Raw genomic sequence first — 17,999 nt, forward strand, 5'->3', positions numbered from 1 at the left:
ATACAGATAGTCATGAAAGCGATCAACCACAGCCCACTTTAATGACAGGAACTCCAGCTGATGTATGGGGTACCTCTTCTCAGCCTGACTTAACTTCCTGCTGGCAAATGCAACTGGCCTTAGGTCCCCTTCTTGTAGCTGGTATAGGACAGCCCCCAATCCTTTGAAGCTTGCGTCCACGTGGAGCTCATAGGGCTTGGTAGGATCAGCGAAGGCTAATACCGGTGCATGGGTTAGGCAGTGGATGATCTGCTGAAAGGCTTTGCTGCAGGCGTCATCCCACCGATCTCCGAAGGGTTCTGACTCTTTCAAGTAGGACTTGTTGATGTCTGGACTCTTTTTCTTGCTCTTTTGTGTCGGAGCATAACCTTTGGTCAGTTCAGTGAGAGGTCTCACAATGGCAGCATAGTTAGCAATGAATCGCCTATAGTATCCGCAGAAACCTAAGAACGATCTCAGAGTCTTTAGGTCGTGGGGCTGAGGCCAGGTGGTAACAGCCTCAATCTTCTGCTGATCAGGAGAGACACCTTGGGCAGACACAATATGCCCGAGGTACTTCACCTGTGGCTGACAAAACTGGCATTTGTCCAGGGAGATCTTTAGTCCTGCTTCTCCAAGACGATCTAGGACTTTAATGAGCCGCTCTTCGTGTTCCTCCAGCGACTTTCCGAAAACAATCAGGTCGTCCAAGTAAACCAGGACTTGGAGGAGGTTCATGTCTCCGACTGTTTTTTCCATTAGACGCTGGAAAGTCGCAGGTGCCCCTGTTATTCCCTGCGGCATTCTCTCAAATTGGAAAAAGCCTAGGGGACAGATGAACGCCGTCTTCTCTTTATCTTCCTCTGCCATTGGAATCTGGTAGTATCCACTACGCAGATCCAGCACTGTGAACCATTTGCTCCCAGACAAAGAATCCAGTGCTTCGTCAATGCAGGGGGTCGTGTACTGGTCTGGCACGGTCCGACTGTTAAGGAGCCTGTAGTCTATGCACATCCGTATGGTGCCATTTTTCTTTCTAACTATTACAATTGGTGAGGCATAGGGGCTACGGGATTCTTTAATGATGCCGGCACAGAGTAACTCTTGCAGATGTTTTCTTACATCCTCTATGTCTGCAGGTGCCAGTCGACGTGATCTTTGCCGAAAAGGTCTTGTGTCAGCCAGGCGGATGGTGTGCTCCACCTCTTTTGCAAGGCCAACGTCCCATTCATGGACTGAGAGGACGTGGGAGCGTTCCGCTAGTTTCTGTCTAAGCCGGCCCTTCCACTCTTCAGGCACAGGAGAGTCACCAAAGTCGATCTGGCTGCTGTCAAATGCTGTCGTCTCTGGTTCTTTGTTTGGCATGGAGATGACGCTTTCGGTGCGATAAAGGTGACCCATGACGGTTCCAACCGGGATAATGGTTTCCCTGGCGGACTGGTTCTGCACCAGGATCCTGAAGCTGTTAACTTGTACCGCATTGGCGGGCACAACCATGGGTTGAAGCAGGACATCACCCGGCAGAGGAGCTAAGGGAGAAGAGTCAAACATCAAGATCTCTTTGCCAACTGTCTGCTGAAAATGAACTTTGCAGGTTATTTGCAAGTCTTTTCCAGGGGGTAAGGACAAGGGATTTGAACCCTGCCAAGTCACACAGCCAACCTGGTCATCTTGAGAGCCTAGGGTGATGGAGTCTGTGAAAGTGGGTAGCGACTCCCTGTGAATTTGGATGCCCAGGCTTTTGGTTATGTCACGCCCCTCTTTTCTGCATTCCTGCACCAAATTGCGGACATGGCTGGTGTTAGTGCCAACAATGACAGGAATCTGCTCTTCTTTTGGGCTTGGACAGATCAGGGCAAGGACAGGTACTGTGTGTTTGGTGCCAGTCACTTCAGCCGGGTACTCAACATCTACCACAACATAGCCAAGGTAGGGGTAACTGACATTGGACTCACTTAAACCCCAAATGTTGAGACCGGTGACTGGATGCACTGGGGTGGAAGGCAGATGGGCTTTGTACCAGGACTCGAATATTATGGTGACCTGTGATCCACTGTCAAATAAGGCATTACAGGGCTGTCCATTCACTTTAAGTGGCACAATACTTGGGGGCCCAATCAGTCCCTCCGGAATTCCAGCTGGGGTGGGAGAAGTCAGAAGACCCTGCTTGACATGACAGTCAGTGTCAGGGGCATTACTTGTTGAAGTACTTGAACTTTCTTTCAGTGTCTTGACAGTTTGGATGAGCTTTCGAATAACTTTGCTCTGCTTTTCAGGATTTTGACACTTTGCGACAAAATGTCCCTTTTCCCCACAACGGTAACAGAACTGCTCATCCAAAGGCGTTCTGTTCTGGTAAGGGGTCCTTGTCTTTGAGTTAGCCTCTACTGCTGCCATGGTAGCCAGTTTTAAAGAGGAGTCCGGAACAGTATCTCTTTGGGCTACTTTCTGCTGCAGTCTTTTCACTTGTTTTTTCAAAGCAGCCAGTTCCTTGGTGTCACTGGGCTCACTTGACTGCACTGAGGACGGGCCTTTCTCTTTGACATCAGGGGACTTAGTCATGCAGGTGGCTAACTTGGCCTTAAGCTCTTTAACTTCAGCTTTGAGACTTTGTATTTCTGTATTGTCAGTCCCTAAAGGTTTTGTCTGCACATGCTGGACTGAGGTATTGAGTTTCCTCCTTGATGCCTCATACTCTTCCTCTGTGCGAATCTCACTTAAGAGTTGGAGGAAAGTTGGGGGTTTGGACTTTCTCTCTCTCAGGCGCAGATTAATTAGCATGAGATCGGAAACAACAGCCCCTCTCAGGAGTTGTTCTAGGCGAGCTTTGTCTTTGCTAGAAGCTGGAAATCCTCCTCTCTGAACAACTTTACTGAGGGCCCTCTCCAGACGCCTCAGAAAATCAGACAGTTTTTCACTTGATTGTTGCTGCATTAAGCGGAAAGCAAAATAGAGATCATCCCCAGACTCAGCACTGCCAAAGGCGCTTTCCAAAGCCTCCAGGTATTCAACAGGGCCCGCCTCAGGGTCTGACTCACGGACCGATTTGGCAATCTCCAACGCCGGCCCCTTTAAACTTTCCATCAGCCTGCGCCTTTTCTCCTTGTCTGTACAGTCACTTTCCTCTACCATGAGCCATGCCTGCTCAAGCCAATGGTCAAAGGGGTCTTCACTAGGGGGAACTGGTAAGTTCCCTGAAAACAGCCTCAAACGCCGATAACCACCTTCAGCTTGTGGTTTACGTGCCTTCTCCAAAAAATCACCAACCGCTTGCAAGACAGACTCAGTGGAGTTTATGGAAGGATCAGAGCTGCGCTGCGGAGGAGCAAAGCTGCGAAATAAGCTTTGTATGTCTTCCATAGTCCTACCCTCAGTGTCTAAGAGACTCTTCAACTTCACAGCAAAATCGTCACGAGCTGCACATTCATTAAGAGTCACTATCGGCCATCTCTCACCACTGTGCTGGTCCAGCACTTCCTTGGGTGCATTATCTTTAGGTATACTTTGTTTGCACTCGCAGAGAACCATTAGGCAGCTCAAGGGGGTGTGGAACAAGCGCCCTCTAACCCGGACTCGTCCTAGACACTTAATAGTCTCCAAGGTTTCTTCTATCTGGGCTATTTCCACTTCTTCTGGAACCAGAACCAAGAGTGCTTTAGCTTCCTCCAAACCTTCACCCCGACACCACCTCTTCAGCTCTGCAGCGAGCCCGGTGTGGTCTGCCATACTCATAATAGCCAAAAATACTAACAAGTGTAAACTAGCTACTGTAGGTTAACTTTTAATTTTATTTTATTTTTTTTTTAGCGTGTGGCTCCTTTAATACTTCTATGAGACCCAAAAACATCCCAGCGGTGCCTCCATTTTATGTAGCCCTCATTTACTCAATACCATTAATTAAATGGGCTTTGGGTTCTTTTTCTAGTGTACTCTCGTACGATGTTTTAAATTAACTTCTCTTTTGTTTCTGGGATCAATGAAGCTTATTCCTTAACAGTAGCACTACACGCGAAAATTAACACTAGTGTCTATAGTGCAGTAAATCATGTCATACACCATGTAAAGTAGAGCATTGCAACCCTCCTTTAATTTACCAAACAATGAAAACAAGAAAATAATAAAATGGCAGATTTCAGTATTCAGGCAAACCAAAAACACACACAGCAATTTACCCACTGTACACAGAATCTCCACACATACAGTGTAAACCACCAGTGATAAAACAATTATAGTCCCAAACTAAACCTAAAGCCGGCAGAGATAAACCCTACGTTGCAGGCCTGTATTGCTCCAGTATAAATCCAAAACGATCTCCCAACCGGAAGTTCTTCACTCAACGAGCAAAAAATAAATAAATAAACTCAGTACCTTGTGAAACGTGCAATTCCCACCAGCTTAATCCAGGTAACAAGTTGTCTTCAGCTCCGTCAGAAACACTCCGCTCTGAATGCAGTAGCACAAAGATGAGGAAGGTCCGTGATCTCCACGTGCTCCACAAGCTACCTGTTTTAGCTTCCCACGTTGCCAGAGGTACTCTGAGTGACGCGGGCACTCAGAGTGACTATCTGGGGTGTGTCCGTCGTTATCCAGTTCGGTAACGATCCTCTGCAGCTTGTTACGTTCCACAACTATAGCGAAACGGCAGCCTACAGTAGTCCTTATTAGCGAACGGCTGGGTTAGCCTCACTTTAACTTAATGCGTGCACAGCCGCAAGAAACAAAGCACACAGTCCAGCAGACTCACGCTGAAACTTTACGTGTTATGTCACTAGCTTACCGACACTGTGACTTATCTGTCCGAAAAGTCAAAACACACTTACTCTTAGTACATAAAAAACAAGCTAACTTCTCCGGATGCTCCGTGTAACTCACGCACCACCGCCCTCTCTTTTCGCGCTCTCGTCTCTTTTTCCCTTTTCCTTCTCCACCCTGTGTTACCTTCACCGACCTTATCCCCGTAGGAAATTACAGTTCTCACAAACAATTCACAAGAAAAGAAAAATAACTTATTTTAAACAATGCAAACATGTTTTTAATAATTTTACATGAACTTTTACCTTTTTAATAAACAAGAAAATTTAAATAAATGAACTCTTTGATATTTATATTCTCAGACTTCACTTATCTTTTACTATTTATGCATCTTTTAAACCCGGGTTACATATATGTCAATGCTTTTGCATTCTTTCAGAAATGTAGCTGGGTAATTATGTCATTGGCATCGGTGAGCCACTGTCAATATGTGACATATTGCAATCGCGTTTGAATTTGCGCTTGTTTTTTTGCTTTCACTTTGCAATCGCGTGAACTGTGTATAGAGAGCGGCAGCACTGATCTGTGAGTGATGATAATTTGTGCACCAATTCCTCTGACATCGTCTTATTAATTGTTAGCTTACTATGCAAACATGACAAGTGAAATCTCCCGCAGCAAGCTTAAACATGAGAGGTTGATCGCGCAGAGAATCGCTGAGCTTATGTGAGTGCGTGTGTAAAAGCAGCAGGATATATATTTGACTACAATGACCTGGATGACTGAGAACCTTCACAGACAGATATATATTTTAGTTCTGCTGAGCCAAATAAGACAGGTCAGGGTGAAGAAGTGACAGCCAAAGAAAAGCTTACCACAAAACGGAGAAGTTATGACAAATCAGACTATAAGGCAAAAAGAAAGTGCAGCTGTATGGTTTCATGGACAAAAGAATTTCTGTGGCTGCAATATGACGAGCTAAATAACCAGGGCTGCACATAAGTGGTCCGCAGGTGCACATTCGCTGTCAAAATAAAAAACACGCACAAGGGTTAGGGTTAAATTTAAAAACTGTACTTCTGAGTTAAAATATATATTTATAATTTTAATAAATGACAAATTAAAAAGGCATGAACATTTTTTTTTGTATCGAAAAAATATCGAACCGTGACACCAAAGTATCGAACCAAACCGTGAATTTTGTGTATCGTTGCACCCCTAATATACAAATAGCATAAACAAAGTAAAATAGAGAAAATTGTCCAAAATGTTTCAGCACGTCTTTTAACTGGAACAAAGTCTGAGCACATTACCCCCATTTTAATTTCACTCCATTAGCTACATGTACATTTAAAGGTCATTTTAAAAATTCTCTTATTGTTGTTGTTTTTTTTTTTTAAATCTGGCTGCTCCAAAGTTGTGGAATGATCTGCCCTTGCACGTTAGACAGGCCACGTCTTCTTAAAGTATACTTATTCGCTGAAGCCTTTGGCACTGTTTAAGGGGGTTGACTCAATTTGTTTTAACATGTTTTGTTTTATTTTAGTTATTTATTTTTATCTTGTTATTTTATTTTTACTTTGCTTATGCTATTTGCATGTACAGCACTTTGAGCTCTGGTTTTATGTTAAAGTGCTTTATAAATAAAGATGGTATGGTAGAATTAGAAGAAATAGAGTCAACTTCTTAAAAGGTCATTTTCTCTTTCAAGGAATCCTTCAATAACACACTCTATCCGGTTGTTCAGTGATGACGCGACGAATCCTACTTCCGGGCCTAAAGTAGTCTGCGTTTAATATAGCTTTTGTGTTGTTAACATGTTTAATGTTATGTATTTTCTTCTATTTGATCTCAAAAAGCTCCTAAAACAGTCAGCGACCACTGTTGACCTCCCTCGGCTTTTATTACCGCTAATCATTTATTTAAGCTCAGTTTTTAAAACCTTACGATGTAACTACAGCCCAGCCCATGCAGCAGTATATGAATGACTAACCTCGTATTGTGGATGGATTATCTCAGTTGTTCTCCTGGCTGAAGTTTGGTCCTTTTACAGCATCCTGCCATGCGATTACATTTGTTCCTGACCACCGAGAACACTCACATTAACTTTTATCGAGTGGAAAAAAAGTTAGCTTGTTTATATTATGCTAACATAGCTGTGTCGCTAGCGGTCACGTAGCACATCATTATATACCAGCTAGCCCAACTTCAGTAACCCTACAAACGTCACTGCTGTTTAGTTTTCTGTCTTCATTTATGCTGGAAGTGATAGCAGAGCTGTACGTTTTAATTTGTTTCCAAAACCCTGCAGTCAGGACATGCTATATTGTATTTAGATAGAAGATAGAGAGCTAACTCCCTGCTAACTTCTAACTCCGTTAAATGTCATAAATTCCGTTTTCATGGATGCCTGGATGTTAAACTCAATTGTTACACCTGGTAGAGCAGAACGCTGATCATTTTATTAAAGATGAAAGACTTTAGACAGTTTTTCAACTCTCAGTAATGCCATAGTGATCGTTTGATATATGGACCTGCAGCGGAGTTTAGACCCAGACACGGCTAGTGACGTCAGACTGAACAACCGGATTAGAGTAACAAGTGTGTAGCATTGCTAACTAGCTAGCAACAAGCCCCCAACACATTGCGTATGCTAGCGGCTAATCTAGCAAACGAATTAACAAAGTGATTTTTAGATGGTGTAGAACTATAAGATAAGCTGTGTGTCTTTTTCATAACAGTGACGTGGTTGTATTTACCTTTAACGAGTTGTCAGTCATGGTAAACCCATCAACAAAAAAATGGAGCAGCCGGGTTAAGTAAAAAGTGTAAGGGGGAGTGTTTGCGGTCATGTCCAGCGGGTGTGTGGGCGGGAGTGTGACCTCAAGTCACTACTGCGCAGACTCTAGCTCCAAAAATGCAAGATGGCAGCCTCCAAAAGCGGGATATTTTGGTTTCATTTTTGCACAATGGGAGGAGGTGCTGTTGCACCGTCCATGTTTTCTACAGTCATTGATCCAAACGAAAATGGCATCTAGCTGTGCTATCAAATGCTAAGACTAGCTAAAAGTCTGTGTTGCATAATTTGAAATTTTAATTAATGTTTATTTTAGGCTTATGCTCATGTTTTACTGTACTTGCTGATAAGTCAGCAAGTACATTGTAGCTGTCCTGTTTTAGGATCATTAATAATTAGGGAACCATAAAATTACGGTAAAATTGTTTGCAGTCAACAGGGAGAAAAAAAATCAAGGAATAAAGTTCCATTGATGTTACAGATGATCAAGGAAAGAAAGAATTTACACATTCCTAGTTCCTGCACACAGCAATCCAATTAAGGGATTTTCAAAGAATGGTGACACTATTTTCTGGAGAACACATTGGCCGATAAGCAGTGAGTTTTGTTGTTGATCTCTAATCAGTTCACATCATAAGTTACCATGGCAATATACCCTAGTAAGAAGTGAACTACTTTTGCAGTACAGAAAACCCTGAGTTAAACTTAAAGTTACTTGGATATGACCAAATCCTGCTTTGCAGTACAAGCCTCAGACCTTTCCCCAGCTGAAAACATTTGCCTATAAAAAGCATATGTCACCATTCTTTTAGTTTGAGCAGAACTGGAGATTTCAATTTGACAAAGAAACAACACCAGAAATGTCATTAACCTTATTTATTCATTTATTTTATACATATTTTAAGGACACTTATGTTTACTTAGTCATGTATATGAATAAAATGCAAAATCTTCAAAGAAAAAAAAGATGCACATTAAATTACTGTTTTGCACTTTTACCTAAAGAATCGTGTTGTAAGTAAAGTTAACATCTATGCAACAGTGTCATTCTTCTGACTGCAAAAAACTTTTTTACATCAGTTCCCAATCTATTTAAAAAGCAAATAGGCAAGAAAATTAAATAGTTCACATTTAATTATACTGCTTCCTTATTTATCCTGGAAAATACACAATAATATACTAGAAAAGTACACATAAAGGGCTCATACTTGGAAACAACTTTCCTGTCATGGAACATCAATGGAAAGCTGCATTAAAACTGAAAGAAGGCTCACACTGTAGTCAAGCAATACATGCTTCACTTTTAGCGTAGCTGGTAGATTTTGTTTTTCGGTGTAGTGCATCAACACTGAATATGAACCAGCTCATAAAATCCAAGTACAGTTGGTCAAGAGAACACAAGGAATACAGACAAGTAACAAACACACAGGCATATTAGCCGGAGAGGATATACCCAGCCATGACAATAATTATATTTACATTGTTATTCCTAATAATTTTTAGATTCAGAGTAATTTATGCCGTCCTTCTAATAGCACATACCATAAGAAAAAGTTGGCCCCAAAGTGTAGTTGAGATTAATAGACTAACAATGCAAATATACACTAATAGAAGTACAACCTAAAATGAGACTAATGAAGCATAACAAAATGTGACACCCACATAATCACAATACAAAGTAGTTGGATAAATAACTTGGCCAGATTAAATACATTTACAACTAAACAAAACAGTGGTTAATTATTTTTATGACACTTGAGCAATGTTTTTTGAGTGACACTAAAATTGCATACATAATCATTACATGCTACAACTGTTTAGCTTTATTCTTTTTTTCACAAACTGAGGCTCGTGTGTTTTTTAAAAACCATCCATAGTTTTTTAACATCCATAATACTAAAAAGTAAAAGTAACTTGGATTGACACTGACAGGCAGCGGTTGTTGACTATTTTGTCACAACTATGTTGTAAGCAACAGGGCCTCTGAAATTGAACCCCAGGTAGAAGGTGATGTTTTCATTACTTTGAGGCACTGAAGGTGCATTAACAGGCCTGATATTGAACTTTTTTTCCTTGGGACCTTCAAGATACACCAATCCATCTTTAGTCCACCCAGATACATGTTTTAGCATTGCGGCAATCTCTGGAGTCTTGAATGCCTCACCACTAAACCACTTCATGCGTTTTTCAGACAACTTTGTGATTGAAGACAACTCTCTGATTTTTTCAAACTTATTCTTGTGGACGAACTTGTCCAGCCCACTCCCATTGCCTAGAAAAAAATGAGTGTAAATCCTTCTCTTCCATGGAGGAATGTCTTTCATCTTGGTCCTGTGGCCTTTTTCCAGGTGCTCAACAGCTGTTTGCACAATTTGATATTTTTTTTCTCTCTCATGCTCTGTGTCGTCATCCTCTGGCCAGAATAGCAATGTAAGCAAGAACAGGGCATTTGGCAAACATTTCCTTTTATCAGATGGAAACTGACAACAAAGTGCTTGTAGAACTTTCAGAGGAGCTACTTTTTGATTTTGTGGTGACAGACAGTTCAGAGAAATATGGGCCGCTATGTAATTAACAATATCCATTTGATCAAATTTAGCTTTTAATGGATTACTGGGGTAGAGAGAAAGGATGAGCTCTAGAAGTTTTACTGCGTTCTTCTGATCAGTTATCTTATAGAGAATGGATGTTATGTTGCCACCACCAAGATGATAGATCATCATTCGTTTTTGGAAAGGAGTGAGGTTGGCTGGGATTGATTTCCGATGCTGTAGGACTGCAGCAGAAAAAGCTTCACTGAAGTACTTGCCATACTCAGAGGATTTTATTGCCAACCATTTCAATGGATGACGTATCTTCCCCTCAGGGCCTTCAGGCGTCTCTTCTTCATCTGCATCAATGTCTGTCTGGAAATAACTCAGGTCCTCTGAGATCCTTTCCAAAGTGTCTTTCATTGTCTGGCACAGTTTTTTCAAATGGTCATGAAATGGTTCCCAAGCATCTTTAACTTCCACTGGGATGTAATCTGATGTTAGGTACTTCATACACTCTGAATGACCATTGGATCTGTTTGCAAATACTTGCAATGAAAAGATCAGTTTGAGAAGGCCCAGCCCAACCTCAACTTCAGCATAAAACCCTGAAGTGTTGACATGTTGCATCTCAGCATCAGCTGCTCTCTGACATTCTTGAAAACACTCAAGTGCTTTCAGTGCAGTTTCCACAGCATCTGTTGTGTTTTGCACCGTCTTTGGTACATTTTCAATTGCTTTACATTTTGCTTGGAACCATTTCTTATATACTTGCCCCTTTGTGTCGAGTATATAGGAGTTGTCAGGCAGCTGTTTCACTGCTGTCTCTGCCCAGTTTTTGGCCTCTTCAAATTTTTCATAAGTATAATGAAGACGAGCAAGTTGCTGTGCAAAGAATGGATCATTATGGAAACGCTCGGATGCTTCCTTGAGCAACTCGATCGCTTTATTTGGGCTTTCTTCAGTTCCACGCACATGCTCAATGAAAGGAGAGAACAAACTCAAAAAGTATTTGTCTTCTTCAGTTATTCTGGATCTTCGAATAAAAAGCAGTCTCAAAAATGTGAGATACTCATCTGTTTCTAAACTATGCTCAAAGAGCACATCCTCGTGGAGCAAATCCATCGCCAAACTGCTTTGAGTTTGTTGGGGTCCCAGAAGTTGTTGAAGAATTTCTTTTGCAACAAGTGGGTGGATGATTCTGATTGATTTAATGTGCGTCTTGCCATCTCGAAGGTGCAAGAAGACTAGCTTAGCCTGATCACTGAGGGATCTCTCAAACTCATGTCGACGAAACCTCTCTGAGACAAACTTTAAGGCAAGCAAAGCTTCACAGTGAGACTGAGAGATGAAAGAGTTTTGAACATATGTGTTCAGCAATGCTACATAACGAATGAGACGACATTCAACAGAGTGACGCTTAATGCCTTGGAGCAGATGTTTCACAAACTGATGAACGTAAACCTCACTGAATTCTTCACTCATCAAAACAAATGTCAGAATGAATTGAGGTTCATATCTTTCCTCGAGTGCCTGCCGTTTTCCAGAAAACTTTCTCTTCTCTTGATCAGACAGTTTATGAGTGACAGACACATTCTGTAAAGGAGACTCCTTGCATCTTCTCTCTGGATCATGGGAGCGTCTGCAGCTCAACAAAATGAAACACGGGGTGCCATACTGGATTTGTTTAACATTAACTGCAACTTCTAATTCATTCCTGAGATCATCTAGATATTCTTTGTCTGAGTCTTCAGTGAGGAGCAGCACAGGAAGACATCTCTGTGGATCCTTTTCTTCATATTCTCTTAGTTCAACTGCATGTTGTGCAACAACAGAAACTGGATATGAGGGCTTCACAACCGCACACCTTAGACTTTTTCTGTTGTTCCACAGCACTTGTCTTGCCACAGTGCTTCCACCACTTCCTGGGTGATGGTAGATGTTTATGATATTCACTGGAGTCTGGTCTGCATTATATTTCAAGGCATCGTTGAGAAGTTTGGAAGTATCGTGATAAGCATCTCTTTCAATGACCTCTCCAGCATATTTGTTCTCAGCAAGCCAGAAATTCAACCAGGTCACTCTCCCACCATGGTAGAACTGGCGCTCAATGTTTTCTTTTTTCTCATTGATGAATTCTTTGCATGTTTCATCACAATGATTGACCGTTAGAATCTCCAGTGAGTACATCTCTACTTGTGTTTTAAGAACACATGTTCCTCCCACAAAGACTGGCAAGTGTTTACTGGCATGCGTTTTCACAGGTTGTATATGTTGCAGAGTTGCATTAATGTGGCTCATTTTCATTCCAACAACACTGGAATTGTCTACAGCTTCTTTCCCACATGAACCCTCTGCAAAGCTTTGCCACTTATGGAAGTTTTCCTCTGATTCACAGATGCAGATGATGTCTTCATGGCCTTCCATGTTTATGAAAAACTCATAGAAGGTGTACAAGAGTGGTTTCTCAACTGGTGATGTTAATAGGAATATGACCTGGAATGTACCTTTTGGCAAAATCTGTTTACAGATCAAAGACACAGACTCTCGGAGTAAAGTAATTTTTGTCTTGATCCAAGTCATTTCGTCACATGAAGTTTCATTTCCTTTGAAGTCAGTATCGCCATTGCAAAAGATCCAACTAGTTTCATCAAATAAATGCAGATGGTTTGTGAATTCTTTGAATTCTTTGATGCTTGTGCCAGTGGATATTCTGTAGCTTTGCAAAGAATGCATGTTTGCAGCACGTACCGTGCTTTTTTTTTTTCTTTGGTCAAGGTATCTACTGCAAAGACCTGATATCTTTGAGTCTGGGTCAAAGTCAAACACGCAGAAAATATTCATGTTAATCAGCCAGTCAATGTTACAAAGGTCATCAGGTTTGAATTTGTTTGTTACGAGTATGAACCATTTTTCCTTTTCAATGAATTTCTTACCACTGGTCATCAGCATGGTGAGTTTCCTTCCAAGGTCTTGACACATTTCTGGAGCAATAAGGAAATGATTTTTTTCTGCTTCTTCTCTTTGAGCATCGCGATCTTTGACTCTTTGGTAAAAGTCACTTTGGTCCTTGTCACTCACTGGCTCCGTTTTTGAACCCACTCTTCGCAAAATCATCTCTTTCTCAAACTCTACTTTGTTTGCCGATTCTTTGAAATTTGGCAGACGGACTGCATACACTTTGTTCTTGACAATACTTATTAATGGCACAATGTCAACCTCTACCACATATCGCTTTTCTGTACTTTGTCGATCTATAACCTCAATGAACCTTGGCGGTCGCACACACTGGCGCATGTGCTCTTTGTCAGAGGAGAAACTCCTTTCAATGTAGTCCAAAGCATCGACATAAATATCCTTCTCTGTTACAGGGATACCAGTTATCTCGCCATGCACATATCCTCCATCCTCCTTGCTGTCCATCACACCAAAGTGTATTGTACCATTTGACCTGATGTTCATACAACCAGTTGCAAATTTAAGAACCTCTTTGGCAAACTTAGCTTGGAGTCTTGTGCGATCCAATGTAGCAGCTACAGCAAAAGACTTAAATTCGTGGCATGGCGATATCAGATTAAAAGCACCTGATTCAGGCTGCAGGATGCTGTGTTTTACATATAAGAAATTAGTCCCTTCTTGATCAAATGGCCGTGGTTGGCAGTCTTCCTTTGAAATCAACACACATTGTTCCTGAGCAGTTTCTTTCTCCTGATCGCTCAGTGTAGTTTGTGCTGGAGAACCATCACTTACTGTTTGAAGACACTGAACTGATTTCTTACTTTTCTTTTCCTCAAACTCAGTTCTTTTGGAACCAGTAGTTTTTTTCTTTTCTTGACATTTTTGCTGAGAGTTGATAAGCTCATCTCTTCTCTGAATAATCAAATGAGCAGGCCCTGACTTCATGTAGATTTTTGTTTTTAGAAAGTCCTCATTTAGTGCAAGTAGGATTTGTCCATTTACGTCTTCTTCATGGAGCTTTTCTATGTACTGTTCCTTCACTCCAATTGATCTTAGCCAGGTGCTTACTTCAGATTCAGTCCAATTCTTGGGTGACTGCTGAGGTGTGTCAGCTGCGAAAGGACAAAAAAGCAGAACAAAACATGAATTACCCTATGCATAAAAACATCAGTTAAATAATATGTGTGACAATAACTTTTTTTATTTATGACAAAAACTGACAATATATTATACTGCTTCTTTATTTTGAAATTCCTTGTATATTAAAACATTTTTTCGCCGTTCCGCCTAATCGCATTATGTATGTGGCGAGAGGCAAGCTGCATACACAGACATCCTTTTATAATAGCCCCTGTGCCATAGATGTGACATAGGCTTCATTCTATGAGAGGTAGCCCAGGACACAAAGAATTGGTTGCTTTTCCTAAACCCCTGAGTCCTGTTTAGCTAAATGCATAATGCGCAGACAGGACAAAGTGAATTAAGCCGCCTCTGGCTCTAATCAGCAAATGGCCGGTGAATGAAAAGCTGATAGCTCCAATGGTAGACTCCCTAACCTTAGACACAAAGGTAGGCTTAGGGCACAGAGCCACCTTTCTATAATTTGGGAAAAACTGCAGACAGGAACTGTGCATAGAGGTTCGCCTGGCCAAACCTCTATGCACAGCTGGTGCACTATTTCTGTATTGAGTGCCCATTCTCCATAAAGAAGATCTGGAGAGCAGATCTGCAGCAGTTTTCAGTGCCTACCAGCCCAGTTAAATATAAGTTCTTAATGAGACCAGCTTTCTGTTGCGAAACAGAGCAACCATTTGACCTGCTTCAACACACCAAGTGTGTTGAAGCAGGTCAAATGGTTGCTCTGAACTGCTTCAACACACCTGGTGAAAACCCTTGGGGCAAGGGCCGATCCCAAATGGAGGGTTTGATATTTGTAGGCTATGCCCTGGAAGACAAACCTTAGGAATTTCCTGTGTGCTGGACTAAAGCTTATGTGGAAATCATTCTGTAGATGTGAACCAGTCACTCCATCAAATAGATCAAAACAGCACATTTTGTGTTAACATTCTAAATTTGTAGTTTCTGAGATGAGAATTGAGGGAGCGTAAATCCAGAATGGGACAGAATGAGGAAATATCTGGAATAAAAGTCTAGATTCTATTAATTTCCTCTTATTGCCCCTCGGCTAAAGAGAGAGGAGATTTTGCTCTCTAAAGCCTTTGTGGCTTCCCCTGTAGCAACTGAACCCACGCCACTGAAAGTGGGTAGTTTTGTTGCAAACTGTAGTCTGTAATCCCTGGCAACAGTTGTTAACACCCATGGATTGACTGCACATGCATCTCTGGCAGCTAATGGACCTGGGGGATGTCTCGGGTGACAGACTGACCTCCACTTTCAGATTTTTTTTGTAAACATCCTTGACTCTATGCCTGGCTGTGGCTGTGGTAGTGGCGTTTTTATTTATTTATTTATCGCCCATAGAGGTCCAGAGAATAAGATCAGTGACGATAAATATCTCCACCCAAACTGTAGGAGTACCTTTATCCAGCAGGTGGCCCAAGTCCCGAAACAGCTCAGCCTGGTAGGCTGAGAGCAGGGGGAAGCAGTTTGAAGATGACTTTGAAGATGATGGAGAGGGGACAGCAGCACTAATACAGAACTGTCAGATTAGCATCTATAGGAATGTCTGAATTTAGCAGATTTAATGAGCTCTTTTGCCAACACTATATCTTCATTGTGCATTGATATTCTGCTTGTAAATAATGATATCTAACTATGTCACACATGGCTCAAGCCTTTTTAGATGTTTTTTTTGTTACTAATATTTGAATACACTTTGTGGGGGAAAAAAAGATGTAAGCCTGTGATTCTGAGCTTACAAACAACTGATCTTTTTTTCTCACAGGACAGCCACTGCAAATATATGCTTTACAGAAGATTATGTATATTATGTATATATATTATTTTTACTTTTGAAACTTTATGTACAATTTTCTAATAATACCTTTATGTGTATTGAGGTGTTTTCATAGTATTTTATTGCCTTTTCCTAAAAGAATGGTTTGAAAATTCCCCCACAACTTGTCATTTTCAGCTAATAATAAATCCTACTATATTAACAATACTTTATTAATAATAATAATAATAATGAATACCTACTATATTTTTGGTAATATAGTAGGTATTTATTCAACTAAAGAAGCTGTAACATTTAAAAGTTCTTAAGCCAGGAAGAAGGACAATATGGTGAAGATGTGAAGATGTCCATGTAAAGTGCATACATCTAAATATGTTTTAATCTGACTTAATTTTGTCATGTTAAGTTGGTGTAGTAGAGCAGTGGTACCGGTCGTTTGGTACCGGGCCCCGAGAGTTGAGGCTCAGGTGTGAAATTTATGGTTTTCAGGGTTTTTCAGAGTTTTTATTGTTAACTTGGTTTCCCTGGGTCTTTTCCCGTGTTTATGCGAAATGCTTACGCATTTTACTATAGCAACCAGAGAGCATGTTGTATTTATCCGTGACACCTTAAAGGCCGGTCGGTGAAAATATTGTCTGACATTAAACCGGTCCGTGGCGCAAAAAGGGTTGGGGACCGCTGTAGTAGAGGATGATGTTTGTACTAAAGCAGTTACCATAGCCCAGATTTAGCAAATAGTCATTTTCAGCTGTCTGGTTATTATACACTGATGATAAAGCCAGTTAAACATGGAATGTTTAAAACAACAAAATACAATTAGTCTACAGAAACCTAAAAGTATCATGTATGTAAAAAAAAAAAGAAAAAGAAAAAAAAGGGATCTCATAAAAACAAACTTCACTCACCCATGATTTCCTTTCTTGTTTTGTCACACATCAGTATTGGTTTTTACTTATCATCACATTCCATCTGTCAAAAAGAAAAACCGTCACATTAAGTCCTGTATTATTTTTGCTGGGTCATTTATGTTGTCAAATTTTATCATTAACTTTTGAAACTGGAACTGACTATAACTTTAGTAAATTTTATCTTTCCTGATAGAGTTATTGTACCAAATGTCTCCTGAATCCAATGCGAAATACTGTCAGATTTTACATTAGAATTTACACATTACAAATATTCAAGAATAGAGCTTACTGATATAGGATCTTTAAGGCAGAATACTAGAGAAAAAAAACTCACGCAGTGTTGTGTAATTTATTATTAGACACTAATGTATAGTATAAGGTGCATGTTAACCTTCATCTGATGAACATATTTTGCATTCATGGACTACCAAAGGTAATTAATGTCGTCTAAGAAAACATAGATTATTATTATTTTTGCTACTTTTTGTTTCTTTACATATTTTGTCAACCAAAAATCTGTACTAGTTTTCATTTGCATTTTAATGATGAACTAATCTGGGTCATTTAGACTCCAATATAAAATAACTGAAATAAAAACACAACCAGGCAGCCCAGAGTCAAAATCTATCCAGTGTGCTGGGTCTACCCCGAGGCCTTCTCACAGTGGAACATTCCTGACAGACGGAAGGGGTTCGGACGTCTGATCGGACGTCCGAACCCCTTCAACTGGCTCTTTCCAATAAAGAGGAGCAGCAGCTATACTCTGAGCCTTTCCCGAATGACCAAGCTCCTCGTCCTATCTCTAAGCTAACTGCTGTCGCTTTTGTCTGCAGTCTCATTCTTTCAATCACTATCCACAACTCATGATCATTGGTAAGGGTAGGAATGTAGATGGACTGTAAATCGACTGTTTCCCGCTCGCACTTCACCACCGCAAACCAGTACAGTGTTGCTACTGATGCTGCACTAGTCTGTCTGCCAGTTACCCAGCTCTCCCCTCAGCCTCCCCTCACTGGTAAACAAGACCTTAAGAAACTCTGCTTGGGGCAGCAACTCATTCGCAAAGCACACTTCGCCCTTTTCCCAACTAAGAGCAATGGCTGCAGATTTGGGGCTGTCGATTCTGTTCACAAACACTTCACACTCAGGTGACACTG

At 41.0% G+C, this 17,999-nt stretch overlaps 1 protein-coding gene across 4 annotated transcripts in view; it reads right to left on the reverse strand.

The window, feature by feature from the left end:
• Positions 1-9,377: 9,377 nt before the first annotated feature.
• The window catches only part of LOC146633648 (sterile alpha motif domain-containing protein 9-like), a 28,946-nt gene continuing 20,324 nt past the window's right edge, over positions 9,378-17,999 (reverse strand). For all 4 annotated transcript variants that reach the window (XM_085351595.1, XM_085351594.1, XM_085351593.1 and 1 more), the window contains 2 exons: positions 16,840-16,903; positions 9,378-14,129 (listed from right to left, as the gene is read on the reverse strand). In XM_085351595.1, coding sequence (XP_085207721.1) covers positions 9,475-14,129; positions 16,840-16,870 — 4,686 coding nt within the window. In that variant the 5' untranslated portion in view covers positions 16,871-16,903 and the 3' untranslated portion in view covers positions 9,378-9,474. The remainder of the gene's footprint in view (positions 14,130-16,839; positions 16,904-17,999) is intronic.

Source organism: Diplotaxodon limnothrissa, linkage group LG4 (assembly GCF_057381915.1).
Source record: "Diplotaxodon limnothrissa isolate DT_005_m linkage group LG4, D_limnothrissa_male_GT1.1, whole genome shotgun sequence".
In the NCBI taxonomy this organism is placed as follows: domain Eukaryota; kingdom Metazoa; phylum Chordata; class Actinopteri; order Cichliformes; family Cichlidae; genus Diplotaxodon; species Diplotaxodon limnothrissa.